The 20688-nt window shown below is 43.6% G+C and overlaps 1 protein-coding gene across 7 annotated transcripts in view; it reads left to right on the top strand.

Annotated features, from left to right (window-relative positions):
• The window catches only part of LOC144492104 (serine/threonine-protein phosphatase 2A 55 kDa regulatory subunit B gamma isoform), a 348625-nt gene that overhangs the window by 278350 nt on the left and 49587 nt on the right, over positions 1–20688 (top strand). For all 7 annotated transcript variants that reach the window (XM_078210211.1, XM_078210209.1, XM_078210213.1 and 4 more), the window contains one exon: positions 7994–8158. In XM_078210211.1, coding sequence (XP_078066337.1) covers positions 7994–8158 — 165 coding nt within the window. The remainder of the gene's footprint in view (positions 1–7993; positions 8159–20688) is intronic.

Raw genomic sequence — 20688 nt, 5'->3', positions numbered from 1 at the left:
GAAGTGGTTGCTGTCCATCAGTTTTCCTGGGCCTGGACTTAATTGGGCAGAAACGGGAGAACCCAGGACAGTGTCCTCACTCGGCACATTCCCACCGTATTAAATATTGTCCCACTTCCAAACACTCTGGGGTGGGGAAGGGACATTCGATTCTGCCCTGTGTTACAACATAGCTGATATCCGGTCACTGTTTGGCCTTGCACTATACATTTTGAACAGGCCAGGCTTTCGTTATCTGGGGACTGAGGTATCAGCAGTTTTTTTTCTCCCTAATTGACACTTGCTGATTGGCAATCAAACGCTGAATTCCTCATTTTTCATTTCAAGCCCTATTCCTGGAACTGGACAATGCCTGCGTCTCGAGAGATTTGGCAGATGACTGGATTCTGAGCGAGTAAGGAATCTGTGTCCAAGTTGTCTATAATTTATTAAAGCAGAATTAGTCTTCACAGCAAGCTGCACAGTAAAATCTGCACACCACATCGGAAGAAAACCCAAGGCACTTTATAACACAACCTCATTATCTTGTGTTGGGAGATTATAGTTGAACAAAATGATGACTGGGACACAAAAGCCTGGCTCATTTCCTTTTGACGTTAGTTGTGAAATGATGGAATATTTATTTCAGCAAAACCAAAATCACAATTACAGAAGTATTGCGGCACAGAAGAATGCCGTTCGGCCCATCGTGTCTGCACCAGCTCTCCAAATGACTTAATGCCATTCCCTGCCTTTTCCCTTGTACCCCTGCACATTGATTCTATTCAAGTAATCATCTAATACCCTCTTGAATGGCTCGATTGAACCTACCTCCACCACACTTCCAGGCAGTGCATTCCAGATCCAAACCGCTCGCTGTGTGAAAAGGTTTCTCACTCTCGTCACATTTGCTCCTTTTGCAAATCACTTTAAATCTGTGCCCTCTCGTTCTTGATTCTTTTGAGTGGAAACAGTTTCTCCCTATCTATTCTGTCCAGCCCCTCATGATTTTGAACATCTCTATCAAATCGCCTTCTCCTCTCCAAGAAAACAGTTCTCATCTCTCCAATCTATCTTCATTCTGCCTAATTCTTGGAACCATTCTTAGAATCATAGAACAGAATCATAAAATCCCTACAGTGCAGACAGAGGCCATTCATCCCATTAAGTCTGCACTGACCACAATCCCACCCAGGTCCTAATCCTGTAACCCCACATATTTGCCCTGCTAATCCCCTGACACTGGGGTCAATTCAGCATGCCCAATCAACCTAACCCGCACATCTTTGACCTGTGGGAAGAAACCGGAGCACATGGAGGAAACCCTCGCAGACATGGGGAGAATGTACAAACTCCACACAGGCAGTGACCCAAGCTGGGAATCGAACCTGGGTCCCTGGTGCTGTGAGGCAGCAGTGCTAACCACTGTGAAACTGAGCCGCCTTCTTATTAACCTCTTCTGCAGATAGTCTTTTTTATGCTTATTTTGAAGCATTGGAAGTGGATTGCATTGGAAATGAATGCATCCGATTGTAGGATTTGCCAGGCAGCAAGCTATTAATTGCTGTAGCTTCACTTCATACCCAAAATCCTGGACTTTGCCTTTTCCTGGGCACCATGTCAATATGCCAGTCCACTTACCCCTTACTTCCTTAGCAGGAAGGAGGCATTTGGCACGCAAAGTTGTAAATGGCATGGTTTATTTGATTGTACCTAATCAGATATTCCAACATAAAAGTACAATTATAGTTTGATGTTTAATTGCTGAGTCGGGGTTAAATAATGCAATTGGCAAACATATTGGGTGGAATTTTCCCCAAAACATTCGGGGTGGGATTTTCCGGCTGTGCTCGCCCCAAAACTGGAAAATCCCACCTGAGGTCAACAGACCTTTGCATGGTCCACCCTCTGCCCGTTACGACTCCCATGGTGGGCGGGACGGGACTGTGATGCTCGAGACCCAAGGGGAAAGCCGAGATGGATCATTCACTGGGCACTCCTCACTGAAGTTTGTTGCAAATGCTTCAGCCTTGTCTTTTCCACTGCACTGCTCAGCAACCCCCCTCATTGAAGATGGGGTGTATTTGTGGAGCCTTTTCCTCCTGTTAGTTATTTAATTGCCCACCACCATTCACAACTGGGTGTGGCAGGACTGCAAAGCTTATATTGGATCCATTGTTTGTGGGATTACTTAACTCTGTCTAAGGTTAACTTGGTCCTAAGCATTGTTCCACATCTTTAAGGTGTCAGGTATTAAATTGTGGAGTTGGGGAATGTGACTATTCTGATTAATCCTCAGGTATTAAATTTTATTGAAAGTGACAATCTCAGTTGTTTTACACCTCTCCATTTGTAAGGTTTTTGGCTGCGTTTGAGAGATAAAGAGAATTGAATTAATATATGGAAAAAGAGGTTGCCTTCTGAACTGCTGATACTCACGAGTACTTCCTTATTTTTCTATTTGGCAAAATGTATCTATTTATTTATTTCCTATATTTAGATACATATATTGATTAGTTGGTTCCATACCTGTTCAGGTCAACTAGAATGATCCCAATTGAAATTCTCTTCCCGCACCTAGTGGTGCACTAAGGCAGACTTTCATCTGTTTCCATAGCAAGTAATTCCAGGAACAGGTCACTAATCTGTCACCAGGGGCTTATAGCTTGAGGCATGCCACTCCACATCAAGCGTGGCTGATGTGCTTGCTGTTCTTAAGGCCAGCCACTGGTGTGTTTGGAAGGTTGCAGGTTGACGTATTCAATCTGGTTGACTTGTTATGAATGTATCTTCCGTGGCCATTGAATCCTAGGGTGGGACTCAAACCTGGAACTTCTGGCTCAGATCAGGGACACTACCCACTGCACCACAAGACCGCAACTAGATTGATAGATATCAGTCAGTAACTTTGTTGTGCTCTATCATAGTGACACAGAATCACAGAATCCTACAGTGCAGAAGGAGGCCATTCAGCCCATCGAATCTGCACCGATCACAGTCCCACCCAGGCCATATCCCCATAACCCTATGCATTTACCCTAGCGAGTCTCCCTGACTAAGTGGCAATTTAGCATGGCCAATTCACCTATCCCGCACATCTTTGGAGTGTGGGTGGAAACCGGAGCACCTAGAGGAAACCCACGCAGACACGAGGAGAATGTGCAAACTCCACACAGACAGTGACCCAAGCGGGAATTGAACTCGGGTCCCTGATGCTGTGAGGCAGCAGTACTAACCACTGTGCCACCGTGCCGCCCCAAGACATGAAGTAACTGTGTGAAATATTAATCTTTGTGCTTTGCAGAACGATAATAATTTTTGATTTTGCCCTGCTCTTATAAAACTTGTGACTTTGTATACCTTGAGTTTCTGGATGCTTTGACACATACTTATAATGTAAATATTAAAAAATATAGTCAGTCAGTCACTCCAATTAATCTTAATTGACTGTTATTCTTTGTAGTTCTAGCAGTGTCACGGTCAGTTTGGCAACAGAGGTGACTTCAGTGTATGATATGTTTTTTTTTCTAACAATTTCAATTCTAGTTGTTTGGTAGTCCTGAACTTGAGTATAGCTGAAAAAAGAAGAGGTTTGTCAAAACTTGTTGTCTTGCACACATCAGGATACTTGTACTATGTGAGAGGAAAGTGCTGATTGGTTGGCCGGTCAACTCTGATTTGCATAGGCTTTGCCATGGAGAATACAGTAAGTGACTGACAGGTAACATGCCAAACATAGTTTGAAATTTAAACTAGGCTGTTTGACCCTGATTGGTCAAGACATTGTCCTGAGTCAGCAATTGGCCATCACCTATTTTGTTTAGCTGAAACAGGCACAATGTGTATATGTGTCCTTTCTGTCTGCAAAGAACAGGGCCCCTGTGTTAATATGTGTAGCTTCAACTGCACACAAATGCGAGCCCAACTAACATACATGGATTGTCAGTGTAATTTCTTTCAGCAAATTCAATTATTTCACTGCAAAAATGTTAAATAAGTTGTTATCTTCCTTGAAGAACATATCTTAATGGAATCCTGTGGGGATATTGGTGATGGGGAATGGTCATTGTGGTTTTGCTGGTATTTGATTGCGGGATGTTGGGATTATTTGGAAAGCTGTTTAGTGTTTGATTCTCGCCACCACTCCACCTTAAAAAAAACATAAATGTTTCCTTACTCGAAGTGATGATTGGCATTGACTGAAATACATTAGAGTGGCAGAAATCCATCAGGTGCCCTTGCAGTTTAATTGGATAGCTTTGTGGAAGCTATGGGTGCCTAAGGTACACTGCCTTGCAATGAGAAACGTGACCACAAATGGAAAAGCAAATGTACTTTACCCTACTCTGTGAGAGTCACTTGAAGGTGAACCAATTCTTTATCAATTACTGCAGTATTTTTCCACATTTGTCAGTAAATTACTTCAACTGCCTGCAACCTGTAGTGGTTGAAAACTATTGTTTAGCAGCCTTGTGCTTCCAGTATATTGTCAGTAGAGATATCATTCAGTAAGACTGGATATATTCATTTAACTTTTATTTTTAAAATTTTACTTTGGCTCGTCGTATTACAAGACATACGTTGGCATAGTGTTCTGATGGTGTTGCATGCTGGTAAGATCTGCCGACGACCATGAAAGCATTGTCGATTGTCGGAAAAACCCATCTGGTTCACTCATGTCCTTTAGGGAAGGAAATCTGCTGTCCTTTCTCAGTCTGGCCTGTATGTGACTCCAGAGCCACAGCAGTGTGGTTGACTCTCAACTGCCATCGGGCAACTAGGGATGGACAATAAATGCTGGCCAACCAGCGACCCCCATGTCCCACGAATGAATAAAAAGAGTTGATTCTGAGATTAGATTCACACTTTGAAGTCGCTGCCAGATTTGTGTTTTCATAATAAAGACTTTGTTCCTTTATATGGTGGCTTGGTTAGTGTTCAATGGTTTATTTTGTGTCCGTTGATTCCAGTAGCATGCTAACAGTTGTCCACATGTGAACAAGTTCAATGGTGGATTCACAATTGCAGTATTATTAAATGTTCAAGGGCGGTACGGTGGCACAGTGGTTAGCACCGCTGCCTCACAACGCCAGGGACCTGGGTTCAGTTCCGGCCTCGGGTCACTGTCTGTGTGGAGTTGACACGATCTCCCCATGTCTCTGGGTGCTCCGGTTTCCACCCACAGTCCAAAGATGTGCAGGTTAGGTTGGTTGGCCATGCTAAAATGCATAGTAACAGCATGAAACAACATAAAACATGGAGATTTGACTTAGATGCGAGCAGATCTGCACATGCCGATCCAAAGATTGACACCTCAACCATTTCCCATCTCGGAGGATGCATTCTAATATTACAAAATTTTCTATTAAGGTTCCTGAACCCAGTGACCAACACTGAATCTTTTAGTTCTATTACCTCTTTAAAAAATACACCACAACAATACCTGTTCAGGAACGCTCAAACCCACCAGAACAATTGAAAGACATTCGCATTTATTAAAGGAATTATTAATATATTGCAATATAAACTAACCATTGAACTTCCAACTTAACAAGCACAAACGATTTAGAATCATAGAATCCCTACAGTGCAGAAGGAGGCCTTTCAGCCCATCGAGTCTGCACTGACAACAATCCCCCCCCCCCCCCAGGCCCTATCCCCGTAACCCCACAAATTTACCCTGCTAATCCTCCTGACACTAAGGAGCACTCCATCCATTACCTTCAACATCCACTCCTTCCACCATTGATGCACAGTTGCATCAGAGCGTACAATCTATAAGATGCACTGCAGCAACTCACCAAGGCTCTTTCAACAGGACCTTCCTGGCCCGTGATCTCCACCTAGAAGGACAAGGGCAGCAGATGCAGGGGACCACCACAGCCTTCAAGTGCCCCTCTAAGCCCTACACCACCCTGACTTGGAACTATATTGCCATTCCACCATCCTGACTTGGAACTATACCACTGGATCAAAATCCTGGAATTCTCTCCCAAAAGCACTGTGGTTGGACCTACACATGATGTGGAGATGCTGGATTGGGGTAGGCACAGTAAGAAGTCTCTCAACACCAGGTTAAAGTCCAACAGGTTTATTTGGCAGCACAAGCTTTCGGAGTCTCGCTCCTTCATCAGGTGAGTGAGGACTTGTGTTCACAAACAGGGTATATACAGACACAAACTCAATTTACAAGATAATGGTTGGAATGCGAGTCTTTACAGGCAATGAAGTCTTAAAGATACAGACAATGTGAGTGGAGAGAGGGTTAAGCACAGGTTAAAGACGTGTATTGTCTCCAGCCATGACAGTTAGTGAGATTTTGCAAACCCAGGCAAATCGTGGGGGTTGCAGATAGTGTGACATGAACCCAAGATCCCGGTAGAGGCCGTCCTTGTGTGCGGAACCTGGCTATCAGTTTCTGCTCAGCGATTCTGCGTTGTCATGTGTCGTGAAGGCCGCCCATTGTTGGACCTACACCACATGGATTGCAGCAGTTCAAGAAGGCAGCTCACCACCACCTTCTTGAGGGCAATTTGAGATGATCAATAAAAATGCTGGCCTAGCCAGAGGCACCCACATCCTGTGAAAGAATAAAAAATAAGAATCAAATGAGTGTTATTCGTAGGATTTTACTTAGCAAAGTCTGGTATTTCTGTAGGATTACAAATGAACAAATCAAGAAATTATGATTGTGAACAACTGTCTAGTTTTTTTTGTATTTTAGCTCGGGTTCATTTTTTTCAATTTGCTTCATTTGTCATTAAGGACGGAACACAGATTTTTGTCACACATGGAATATTTCTGTCGTAAATTCTGAAGGCAATTACAGTCTGCAGTACTGTCTCCTCTTCATCTCAATTAACTCTCCGTCTCTCACTCTCTCTAACTCAATTAACACATTTTCTCACTCTCCCCTTCTCCCTAGGTCTACCGAGCTCCACCTCACTCATTTTTCTTACTGTTTTTGGTAACTTATCCATACAGAATTATTTTAACGCATTTATGCTTTCACACACATCGCCTCTCGGAGCTACTATATTGCTTTTGTGGAGAATGCATTCTTCAATTGTATGAGATAATTAGAAAGTAATAGTGGTGGTGTTTGATGTCGAGACACACACAGTGGAACTTTGCAGTTTCTGTATTTGAACAGACTTGAGGGTCCAACAATCCACATGATTCTATTAGACAGCAAATTCTAAATGTCTGAAACTTTCCCATCTCCAGACTGGAAGAAAAAATACTTGACAATCAAAAACAGCTGAAAATGTGGTGAGGTGCTGGATTTTTCTCAAATCTGAACATGTTATATGAACATAAGACACATTGGGAAACATTACATGATGGTAAAACCATAAATTGTGATTCTAATTGAGCCAACATAATTTTTTGTGCTTTTGTAGCCCTTTTTTTGTAGTTGGTTGATGCACAAAGAAACTCTGAGATAAGCTGGGAAGTAGACGGACTTTTGTAACTTCACTGGATGAATTTTCTTGAGAAAGAATGCTCCTTGCATTAATAGCTGGCCTTTCCCTCAGAGCCAATACTTCTGAAGGTCCAAAAAAAGTTTAAAGTTTATTTATTAGTCACAAGTCGGCTTACATTAACACTGCAATGAAGTTACTGTGAAAATCCCCTAGTCGCCACACTCTGGTGCCTGTTCGGGTACACTGAGGGAGAATTTAGCGTGGCCAATGCACCTAACCAGCATGTCTTTTGGACTGTGGGAGGAAACCGGAGCACCCGGAGGAAACCCACACAGACACTGGGAGAATGTGCAATCTCTGCACACACAGTGACCCGAGCCGGGAATCGAACCCAGGTCCCTGGTGCTGTGAGGCAGCAGTGCTAACCACTGTGCCACCGTGCAGCCAATCGGGTGCTTTCAGTGTCTGGAGTAAATTGAGGGTGTCAGCATCGCTGTTCATGCGAAGTATTGTCTTTGCTGCTCCTCTGTGAAGTATTAATGTGACAAATACCTTGTGTCTTTTCCTTAATGAAGATTTTAACCCAGACATTGTAGATATCAAGCCCGTCGACATGGAGGAATTAACTGAAGTGATCACAGCTGCGGAGTTCCACCCCCACCACTGTAACCTGTTGGTCTACAGCAGCAGCAAAGGCACATTGCGGCTCTGTGACATGAGGGCAGCTGCGCTGTGTGACAAGCATGCCAAATGTAAGCATTTGTTCTCAAATTGCAGCCGTCGGTTCAGGATTAAAATGTTAGTCATTGCAGCATTGCAGCATGCTGGTTTGCAGTTATTCAGCTCAAATTTCCGCATACGGTCTTTTGCCTGGTGGGTCAGCCGCCTGTTTGACCAGCTCTGTGATCTTTGTTTGGACAAGAATCCAGTATGTTGCCTATTGAACAAGCCTCTTAAAGAGCACTTTGTTTTGCATTCGGGAGAACATGATCCCTAAACCTAATGCCTAAGGGCAATGATGTCCCCCAGTTCTAGCTATTCCAGTTGTTTCTACCGCTAGGGACCAGGGGAAATGAGGATTCATGGAGTGGGGGCCATGTCTGTATCCATCATGTTTAAAATGACAGGATCTAAAGGTTCACGTGATCATTTTCAATATCTTTCTGATTGCTGGGATGAGGTAAGCACTTGGCTTACTAGCAGAATCTCTGCCCCCAGGCCCTGGATCAGTGTTTTTGTTCAATGGGTTTATGTACAAGTATTGTTATAAAATAATATAATTTATATGACCAAAGCAAATATACACTAAGGTATGTATCAAATATAATAATGCAGATATATCTGTGCACAGTGGTTAGCATTGTTGCCTCACAGCGCCAAGAACCCCGGTTCAATTCTGGCCTGGGTCACTGTCTGTGTGGAGTTTGCATGTTCTCCACGTGTCTGTGTGGCGTTTGCACGTTCTCCACATGTCTGCGTGGGTTTTCTCCAGGTGTTTCGGTTTCTTCCCACAGTCTATAGATGTGCAGGTGAGGTGGATTGGCCATGCTAAATTGCCCCTTAGTCTCCCAAGATGTGTAGGTTTGGTGGATTAGCCATGGTAAATGTGCAAGGTTACGAAGATAGGGCGGGAGGGTCGGCCCGGGTAAGATGCTCTGTCAGAGAGTTAGCGCAGTCTCATTGGCCTAAATGGCCTCCTTCTGCATATACGGGTTCTATGGAATATAATGCAATTAAGCATGATGAATCCATCTCTGGTTGAAGCTTTTAAAATGGACAGATTCTTGGTTCAGAATTCAGATAAATAAGGAAGTTGGCTTTCTTTCATTCTGACCTTCTGTCCTACTGTAAAGATAACCATGCACATCACTCTGTGCTTGCTTGTTTTCCGTAGCAGTTCATGCATCAGTCTGTAGTGGTTAAATGTTACTGAATTGAAGAATTGTCCTAAGATGTGCGGGTTAGGTTGATTGGCCAGGTTAAAAATTGCCCCTTAGAGTCCTGGGATGTGTAGGTTAGAGGGATTAGCGGGTAAATATGTGGGGGTAGGGCCTGGGTGGGATTGTGGTCGGTGCAGACTCGATGGGCCGAATGGCCTCCTTCTGCACTGTAGGGTTTCTATGATTTCTTTCTATGAATTGTAGTTACGAATATGTATTTTCACTGTACATGGCTGGACACTTTCTGTCACTTTATCTAATCACATGTGAACATACAAACATACAAATTAGGAGCAGGAGTAGGCCTCGGCCCCTCGAACATCCTCGGCCAGTTAATAAGATCATGGCTGATCTAATTGTAACCTCAACTCCACATTCCTGCCAACCCCTGATAACCTTTCACCCCTTGTTAGTCAAGAATCTATCTTGCTCTGCCTTAAAAATATTCAAAGACTCTGCTTTCACTGCCTTTTGAGGAAGAGAGTTAGAGTCATGGAGGATTACAGCATGGAAACAGGCCCTTCGGCCCAACTTGTCCATGCCACCCAGTTTTTACCAGTAAGCTAGTCCCAATTGCCCGCATTTGGCCCATCTTACCCATGTAACTATATAAATGCTTTTTAAAAGAGAAAATTGTACCCACCTCTACTACTGCCACTGACAGCTCGTTCCAGACACTCACCACCCTCTGAGTGAAACAATTGCCCCTCTGGATCTGTTTGTATCTCTCCCCTCTCACTTTAAACTTATGCCCTCTAGTTTTAGACTCCCCTACCTTTGGGAAAAGATGTTGATTATCTACCTTATCCCTGCCCCTTATTATTTTATAGACCTCTATAAGATCATCCCTAAGCTTCCTACAATCCAGGGAAAAAAAGTCCCAGTCTCTCCAGCCTCTCTTTATAACTCAAACCATCAAGTCCCAGTAGCATCCTCGTAAATATTTTCCGCACTCTTTCTAGTTTAATAATATCCTTTCTATAATAGGGTGACCAGAATTGTACACAATATTCCAAGTGTAGCCTTACTAATGTCTTGCACAACTTCAACAAGATGTCCCAACTCCTGTATTCAATGTTCTGACCAATGAAACCAAGCATGCCGAATGTCTTCTTCCATTCAGTTCCAAAGACTCGCAACTGAGGGAAAATAATTCTCCCCATCTCTGTCTTAAATGGACGACTCATTTTTAAATTGTGACCCTTGGCTCTAGATTCTCCCGAGGGAGGAAATATCCTCCACAGGCACCTCAGGATCTTATATGTTTCAATCAAGTTAAGTTAAAGTTTATTTATTAGTCACAAGTAAGGCTTACATTAACACTGCAATGAAGTTACTGTGAAATTCCCCTAGTTGCCACAGTCCGGCACCTGTTCGGGTTAATGCACCTAACCAGCACGTCTTTCAGAAGGTGGGAGGAAACCAGAGCTCCTGGAGGAAACCCACACAGACACGGGGAGGACGTGCAAACCCCACACAGACAGTGACCCAAGCCGGGAATCGAACCCGGGTCCCTGGCGCTGTGAAGCAGCAGTGCTAACCACTGTGCTACCATGCCGCCCAGTTGCCTCTTGATCTTCGAAACTCTAGTGAATACAAGCCTTCCCTGCCCAACCTTTTCTCATAAGATAACCTGTGAATTCCAGGTATTAGTCTAGTAAACCTTCTGGGAACTGTTTCCGAAGTATTTACATCCTTCCTTAAATAAGGAGACCATTATTGTACACCGTACTCCAGATGTGATCTCACCAATGCCCTGTGTAACTGAAGCATAACCCCCCCTACTTTCAGATTCAATTCCCCTCATAATAAATGACACCATTCTATTAGCTTTCCTATCAGCTGATATGTTGTGATTCATGTATTAGGACACCCAGACCTCTGCATCTCAGAGTTCTGCAATCTCTCACCATTTAGATAATATGCTTATTTTTTATTCTCCCTGCCAAATGGCCAATTTCATATTTTCCCACTTACAATTATTATATTATGAAACTATGAACCAGGATTTTTAAAAAATAAGGTTGAAAATAAAATGAGCGCATTTATTTCCCACATGGTAAAATATGACATACTTCAGTGCTGCTATACTGAGCAGGATTTTCCAGATGCACCCATCCCGAGACTGGAAATTCCCGCCAGAGGTGAAGGGACCTTAAAATGGTTCATCAAAATTTTCCACCTTACCCTCAATGATTCCCGCAGCGAGTGGGACTGGAAAATTCACCCCAATATGTGAGGTGTGGAACAAATACAGCAGCCGGTTACCACACTGACAGAGATGGCAACTTTTGGATTAGAGTTAACACAAGACCTCGTCTAACTAAAAGCAAGCGGATGCCAGAATCTGAAACAAAAACTGAAAATGCTGGAAAATCTCAGCGGGTCTGACAGCTCGAGTCATCCAGACTCGAAACATTAGCTCTATTCTCTCTCCACAGACAAAGAACAAAGAACAGTACAGCACAGGAAACAGGCCCTTCGGCCCTCCAAGCCTGTGCCGCTCCTTGGTCCAACTAGACCAATCGTTTGTATCCCTCCATTCCCAGGCTGCTCATGTGACTATCCAGGTAAGTTTAAACGATATCAGCGTGCCTGCCTCCACCACCCTACTTGGCAGCGCATTCCAGGCCCCCACCACCCTCTGTGTAAAAAACGTCCCTCTGATGTCTGAGTTATACTTCGCCCCTCTCAGCTTGAGCCCGTGACCCCTCGTGATCGTCACCTCCGACCTGGGAAAAAGCTTCCCACTGTTCACCCTATCTATACCCTTCATAATCTTGTATACCTCTATTAGATCTCCCTCATTCTCCGTCTTTCCAAGGAGAACAACCCCAGTCCACCCAATCTCTCCTCATAGCTAAGACCCTCCATACCAGGCAACATCCTGGTAAACCTTCTCTGCACTCTCTCCAATGCCTCCACGTCCTTCTGGTAGTGCGGCGACCAGAACTGGACGCAGTACTCCAAATGTGGCCTAACCAGCGTTCTATACAGCTGCATCATCAGACTCCAGCTTTTATACTCTATACCCCGTCCTATAAAGGCAAGCATACCATATGCCTTCTTCACCACCTTCTCCACCTGTGTTGCCACCTTCAAGGATTTGTGGACTTGCACACCTAGGTCCCTCTGTGTTTCTATACTCCTGATGACTCTGCCATTTATTGTATAACTCCTCCCTACATTATTTCTTCCAAAATGCATCACTTCGCATTTATCCGGATTAAACTCCATCTGCCACCTCTCCGCCCAATTTTCCAGCCTATCTATATCCTGCTGTATTGCCCGACAATGCTCTTCGCTATCCGCAATTCCAGCCATCTTCGTGTCATCCGCAAACTTGCTGATTACACCAGTTACACCTTCTTCCAAATCATTTATATATATCACAAATAGCAGAGGTCCCAGTACAGAGCCCTGCGGAACACCACTGGTCACAGACCTCCAGCCGGAAAAAGACCCTTCGACCACTACCCTCTGTCTCCTATGGCCAAGCCAGTTCTCCACCCATCTAGCCACTTCTCCTTGTATTCCATGAGCCTTAACCTTCTTAACCAACCTGCCATGTGGGACTTTGTCAAATGCCTTACTGAAATCCATATAGACGACATCCACGGCCCTCCCTTCATCAACCGTTTTTGTCACTTCCTCAAAAAACTCCACCAAATTTGTAAGGCACGACCTCCCTCTTACAAAAACCTGCTTAGATTTTCCAGCATTTTCTGTTTTTGTGTACCTCATCTAACTATTCGGCTAGATGTAGAAGATCACTTGTGGTGATTTGAAGAAGAGATCAATCAGTTCCCTGGCAACATATACCACTCAACCAACAACAGCAGACATGCTTGGTGACCTCATCACGTTGTTGTTCTCAGGGTCTTGATGCGTGCAGTTTTCCACATTTACTGACAGAATGGTGACTCCTGCTGGAAACATAACTGTTGTAAAACACTTTGGGACAAACAGAGGGTAAGGAAAGCCCTGGGTAAAAATGAGTTTCTTTGTTCATTTCTTTATTTGACCAAATTTTAATTCAAGTGGTGATGTACACCCTGTACGATTCTGTGTCTTGCTGAACTATGGTGAAGGACTTGGGACGGCACGGTGGTTAGCACTGCTGTCTCACAGTGCCAGGGACCCGGGTTCGATGAAATTTGCACATTCTCGCCATGTCTGCGTGGGTTTCCTCTGGGTGCTCCAGTTTCCTCCCAAAGATGTGCGGGTTAGGTGGATTGGCCATGCTAAATTGCCCCTTCGTGTCAGGGGGACTAGCTAGTGTAAATGGGATAGAGCCTGAGTGGGATTGCAGTCAGTGCAGACTCGATGGGCCAAATGGCTTCCTTCTGCACTGTAGGTGTCTATGTCTGACTAAGACCATTCAGATTGGTGGTAAGATTAAAAAGAGCAGAAAGAAATAGGCTAAACTGGCAAGTCATGATTTGGTGGCATTAAGTTAGGTTTTAAACGCTTGCAGGTTCAATGAGGATGAGAAGACAGAGAGAGATGAAGAATTCAACACTTCTAAGCATCTAGGAAAGGAAAGAGTCATAATATCTGCTTCACAGTCTTACTTGACTTGAGTATGAGGCACAAAATCATCTTTCACCCATGCTTACATCTACAGTGTCAATTCAGCCCTAATGAGTGAGAAAAGAAGACAATGTAATCAGTTTTGATTATCAATGCAAAAGCCTAGAGGGGAAAACTCAGATTAAGAGCAAAAGAGGACAGCTTGGAGGAATGCTGACAATACTGATAAGTAACATCAGTAAGTTCAATATGGGAAAGGATGAGGCCATCCAAGAATGGGAATATTTTCTAAATACCAACAGGCGACAAAGTGTGGAGGAATAAAGTGATTTCAGGCAGAGACCCTTTGTCAGAACTAACAGTTTAGCCATGCACTCCCCATTTATATTTCAGGTTTTGAGCATGTGAGGGGTTTCTTTTGACCTCGAGCTTGTCTTTACCTCCTATCCTGGAGTGTGGGAGTGTAATCTTCCGTTTTTACCTTTGACTGATTTACTCATTGGTTTCCCCCTGTTCCTCAATAGAAATCCTGCATTTTGCTTGAGACGGAAAACAGTTATTTGTGTCAGCAGTTTCCTGTCTGAGCTTCTGCCCTCTAATCCAGGGAGAGGGAACACTGGCAGCCTTCTCTAATATATATTTAAATGTTCATTGTTCAGCAAAATGAAATCCATTTTCTGGCATTTAAAAAAAAAAGTAAAATTCAATAATCTGTATTGCTTCCCATTGTAAGATTAACACTTTAGTTGTTCCGGCGCTATAGTACAGCATTGATTTTTGCAGAGACAAATAGCACAAAAATGCAGTAAGCAAATCGGCAACGTGTGAATCACACGCACAGGCTGCTGCGCCGTTTGGAATGACAATAAGATTCAACAAGCCTGACAATTTAGTTGGTCATAAATACAACCTCCTTTGGTACATAGGTCCCATTTGGTACCTCGAGGTATAATAAGCTCTTGTAGTCATTGATTAAAGTCCATTTTCCAGATCTGTGAGTTGGAACATAGCCATTTAATGTAGCGGTGCTTCACTGAACCAGTGCAGAGTTCAAGCTGCAAAGCAATGTATACAATGTGACTGATGCTGTTTGTTGACCAAAGGGGAAAAAATCAGCAATAATGAGTGACAATATAATTATCGTTAGTACATGTATATCAATGTCGATACGACATATGACTGTAAAAATAATATCATTATATTTTCATGCGCTTTTCTACATTTGCTGTTAAACTGTGTATTGTGATTAACCTAATTGACCTTCTGCCTTGGGGGAGGGAAGAAAAAAGATCCCGAATATTAGTGCAGAAAGCTGATGATGACCCAGGATTGCGTTGAATGAGTGGAAATGGTTCGCTGGACAATCTGAACTCCAGACATCCTGCCAAAGCTAGGTAATGAATGTAGCTTTGAGGATCTGGATTGAAAGTGGTTTAAAGAAAAGGGGGCCAGGTTGGCAGAGTCGTTTAGATATTTAAGGCTGCTTAACTCACATTGCCACATTCAAACACCAGTCAAGCAATGACACCCGGCAGATCATCAGGTTTTATTTTTAATGTGTAGTTTTTTTTTAAATGAATGCATCATCCAGCAACGCTGTCAATGCGTTATTTCTGTTCACATTTTCCTGGTTTTCTCTGTCATGGAAACAATGTATGGATCATGCTGAGAGATTAATGTTTCACAGTCACTTACTGCTTTATCGGTTCTTATGAGAATGAATAATTCCCATCAAACTTCACCATGCATGAGGAGGGGGCTTTGACTTGGTTATAGTCTGTCGTATTCCAAATTTGTCTCTGCAGAATTCAATGCTGTGCTACAGAGCTGGAACTCTGGGAACTGCTTCGTTTGACTTGGTATAAATGCAGCATAGTCTATATTACAATGACAACAGCAGCGTGCATTTATATAGTGCCTTCAACATAGTAAAGTGTCCCAAGTTGCTTCATAGCAATATAGTCAGACAAAACTAATTTCAAGATAAACGCAAAATACTGCGAATGCTGGAATCTGAAACAAAAACAGAAAAATGCTGGAAAACCTCAGCAGGTCTGACAGCATCTGTAGAGAGAAAGTAGAGCCAACGTTTTGAGTCTGGGCTGTGTGAATCACAATTGAAATTAGCGTTCCTCCAAACTGTCCTCTTTTGCTCTTCATCTGAGCTTTTCCCTCTGGAGTCTTGTCTTTCAATTTGATAGGACTTGATGGCACCAAAGAGGGAGGAGGCATGCTGGCAATAAATAAATACATATTGAGGGAATAATAATTTGGGGTTACGTTTTCATCTGTTTGCCAATTCGAAAAAGTAGGTGTGCATATAAAGCACTTCATGCTGGTGTCCATTTTTCAGTGAAATAGTGAATAGCTTGACTATTTCTGGCACAGACGCGATTGAAGCCATTGGACTATGGCACACCAGTAAAGTGCTTTTCAGGATGTTTAATGGAAAAAATAGTCCAAATTCCCACATTTGAGGTGAATATCCTCTTCAAGCTGTGTAGACCCCAATTAACCCGAGGCTGAAGTTAAAAGCACCTGCTTCCAGTTTGGTCTAATTACAGAGATATAAAGTATTGCAAAACCCACTTTATTTATTGTCAATCAGTTTGGTAATGTAAAATGTCATCTCAGATTTAAATTATGTCAGATATTGCAAAGTTCCATCTTTGTCAGAGCATATTTGAATGTTAAAAATTGCATCCTCTAATCATGTTGTACGTGTGCATTGTAGAAATAGGTCTGTAATTAAGATTTCTTTTGGAACTGTTGTGAATGGGTGGGAATTGAAAGCACAGAAATCTATTTGATTTTATTTCTATGCATCTGCAGAATTATTTATTGAGGTACAATTTTTTATAGGGCGGCACGGTAGCACAGTGGTTAGCACTGCTGCTTCACAGCTCCAGGGACCTGGGTTCGATTCCCGGCTTGGGTCACTGTCTGTGTGGAGTTTGCACATTCTCCTTGTGTCTGCGTGGGTTTTCTCCGGGTGCTCCGGTTTCCTCCCACAGTCCAAAGATGTGCGGGTTAGGTTGATTGGCCATGCTAAAATTGCCCTTAGTGTCCTGAGATGCATAGGTTAGAGGGATTAGTGGGTAAAATATGTAGGGGTATGGGGGTAGGGCCTGGGTGGGATTGTGGTCGGTGCAGACTCGATGGGCCGAATGGCCTCTTTCTGTGCCGTAAGGTTTCTATGATTCAAACAAAATTCAACTTAACTGTCCTACCTTTGCCGGGCGGCACGGTGGCACAGTGTTTAGCACTGCTGCCTCACAGCACCAGGGACCAAGGTTCAACTCTGGCCTTGGGTGACTGTGTGGAGTTTGCAATTTCTCTGTGTCTGCGTGGGTTTCCTCCGGGTGCTCCGGTTTCCTCCCACAGTCCAAAAAAATGCATATTAAGTTGATTGGCCATGCTAAATTGCCACTTAATGTCCAAAGATGTGTAGTTTAGGGAAATTATTGGGATAAATAGATGGGTTTACAGGGATAGGGACTGGTAGGATGCTCTGTTGGAGAGTCGGTGCAGACTCGATGAGCCAAATGGCCTCCCTCTGCACTGTAGGGATTCTATGATACGATATAAAACAGCATGTTAAAATAAGGAACATCACGCAAGTTTAATAAAATGTGCATTTTTGAAAGGGGGGAAGAACAGATTTGTTGAGGAATTCTGATGTTTATGACTCTGGAATTAAGAAACAACAGATGCACCATTCTATCTTCCTGTTAATATTGTGGTGCATTCATTCCAAAAAAATCCAGTGCTCAAGTCGCCAATATCAAAATTGCCAACTGAAACTCAGTATCAGGGTTTAAAACTGCTCAGCCTGTGTGGAATTAAAGAGTGGCTTTTCAGCACAAAGACCTGTGTCTAAATCCCAACTTGACTGAGGGATCGACGTTCTTTTGAATGACCTTCATGAATTGGGCAGTCTTGATCCTGTTCCTAATGGCAGATAAATATCTGGCACTTGATAAGTTGACAGTCTCACTTGGAGAATTTAAGGAAGAGTGGCTATTTGCGAGAAATAGAACCTAGTTGGTGCTGCTGCAGAACAGGATGCTTTTTGAAGGTGAGGGTTCAGGGTTATTATTGGAAGCATTGTATGGGGAATTTCGTGCTATTTCCAGCTATGATGACACAACAATATTCAATGCCAAAAAAAGGAATGTAGAAGAGGAAAGGTGTTTTATTCTTACCCTGTCAGCAGAAGATTACCTGAACGCGTGCAAAAATAAAGAACATTAGGTGGTAGTAAAGTTCTCGTTTTAATGAATAGCCTGAAAGTCAAGCTGGTGTATATGTTGCTCACTTATATTGTAATGACACAGAAACATGGGGAAAAAATGCAATTTTTACACAAGCTTTCAAGGTAGTTTAAAAATGAGGAGTGCAGGAGGACATGCCAAGAGCAACACCAGGCATACCCAAAGATGAACTGTCAACCTGTTGAAGCCACAACACAGGACTACTTGTGTGCCAAACAGCATAATGAGCAACAAGTGATATACGGAGCCAATGAATCAGATTTAAGCTCTGCTGTCCTGGCACATTCGGTCGTGAATGGTGGTGGACAATTAAACAACTCTCTGGAGGAGGACGTTCCACAAATATCCCCATCCCAGCCCAGATGTGCCGGTTAGATGGATTAGCCATGGTAAATGGGTGGGGTTACAGGGATAGGGGAAAAGGGCCTGGATACAATACTCTGTTAGATACTCGATGGGCTGAATGGCCTCCTTCTGCACTGAACTGCAGGGATTCTATCACTTTATATTCAATGATGGGGGAGCCCAGCATATTAATGCAAAAGATAAGGCTGCAACAATCTTCAGCCAGAAATGCTGCGTGGATGATCCATCTTGGCCTCCCCTGGAGGCTCCCAGCATCACAGATGCCAGTCTTCAGCCAATTCGATTCACTTAGTGTGATAGCAAAGAACAGCTGAAAGAACTGGATACTGCAAAGGCAATATTCCGGCAATAGTACTGAAGACATGCTCCAGAATTTACCATCTCCCTCGCCAAGCTATTCCAGTATAGCCACAACATGGCATCTATCCAACAATGTGGAAAATTGCCCAGGTATGCCCAGTACACACAAAACAAGCAGGACAAATCCAACCCGGCCAATTACTGCCCATTCAATCTACTCTCGACCATTAATAAAGTGATGGAAGGGGTCAGCAACTATGTTACACGTACACCACATGGACTGCAGTGGTTCAAGAAGGCAACTCACCACCACCTTCTCAAGGGCAATTACAGCTGGGCAATAAAGGCTGGCCTATCAGTGACACCCAGAAGCCTTGACTGAATAAAAAAAATGCTAGTCAGCAACAAATTTCCTGTGGCAGAGTTTAAGCTCGTGCTGCAAAGTGGAAACAGGAATAAACATCCAGCAGTTTGAAGCAACCCAGGGCAAATTAAATGCAGTGATCAATATAGAATCGTAGAATCCCTACAGTGCAGAAGAAAGCCATTCAGCCCATTGAGTCTGCCCCGACCACAATCCCATCCAGGTCCTATTCCTGTCACCCCACATATAAGAACATAAGAAATAGGAGCAGGAGAAGGCCATCTGGCCTTTCGAGCCTGCCCCGCCATTCAACAAGATCATGGCTGATCTGAAGCGAATCAGTTCCACTTACCCGCCTGCTCCCCATATCCCCTAATTCCCTTATCGATCAGAAAACTATCTACCCGTGATTTAAACATATTCAATGAGGAAGCCTTCACTACTTCAATGGGCAGAGAATTCCAGAGATTCACTACCCTCTGAGAGAAGAAGTTCCCCCTCAACTCTGTTCTGAACCGGCCCCCCCTTATTTTGAGGCTGTGCCCTCTAGTTCTGGTTTCCCTTCTTAGTGGAAAGAATCTCTCCACCTCTACCCTATCCAGCCCCTTTACCCTGTTAATCCCTGACACTAGGGTCAATTTAGCATGGCCAACCAACATAACCCGCACATCTTTGGAGTGTGGGAGAAAACCGGACCACCCGGAAGAAACCCACACAGACATGGGGAGAACGTGCAAACTCCACACACTCACAGTCACCCGAGGCCGGAATTGAACCCGGGTCCCTGGCGCTGTGAGGCAGCAGTGCTAACCATTGTGCCACCGTGCTGCTGATGTTTATTCATAGAATCCTACAATGCAGAAAGAGGCCATTCGGCCCATCGAGTCTGCACCAACCACAATCCCATCCAGACCCTATCCCCACATATTTACCCACTAAGCCCTCTAACCTGTGCATCCCGGGACACTAAGGGGCAATTTGGAATGGCCAATCAGCCTAGCCCGCTCATCTTTGGACTGTGAGAGGAAACCGGAGCACCCGGAGGAAACCCACGCAGACACGGGGAGAATGTGCAAACTCCACACAGACAGTGACCCGAGCCGGGATTTGAACCCAGGTCTCTGGAGCTGTGAAGCAGCAGTGCTAACCACTGTGCTACCGTGCCGCCCTCATTTTTAAATCACTAACGTTAACTAATTTTTGATAATTTCAACATTAACATCAAACTGATATTACCAATCCATTTGTGGCCCTTTTTTTTAATAGCAAATCTTTAAATATTTTCTGAGCCAGCACAGTATTGTACATTCTCCTTCAGTTATAAAGCCCTCAGTTTGCACAGGTTCCCAACAAAAATTATTTTTCAAGCTCCAAACATATATTTTCCCAGCAATGGGTCATTGCTCAATGTTATAAACCTTTCTACAGGATTCCTGACTTGCAGGTGTAACCTGTATCTAGCAATCTTGCTTGTTATCTGTGATGACAAAAGCTCTGTATCCCCA

This window comes from Mustelus asterias, chromosome 1, assembly GCF_964213995.1.
Source record: "Mustelus asterias chromosome 1, sMusAst1.hap1.1, whole genome shotgun sequence".
Taxonomy (NCBI): Eukaryota; Metazoa; Chordata; class Chondrichthyes; order Carcharhiniformes; family Triakidae; genus Mustelus; species Mustelus asterias.
Note: the sequence above shows the minus strand (reverse complement) of the source record. Positions and strands in the feature narration are given on the sequence as shown.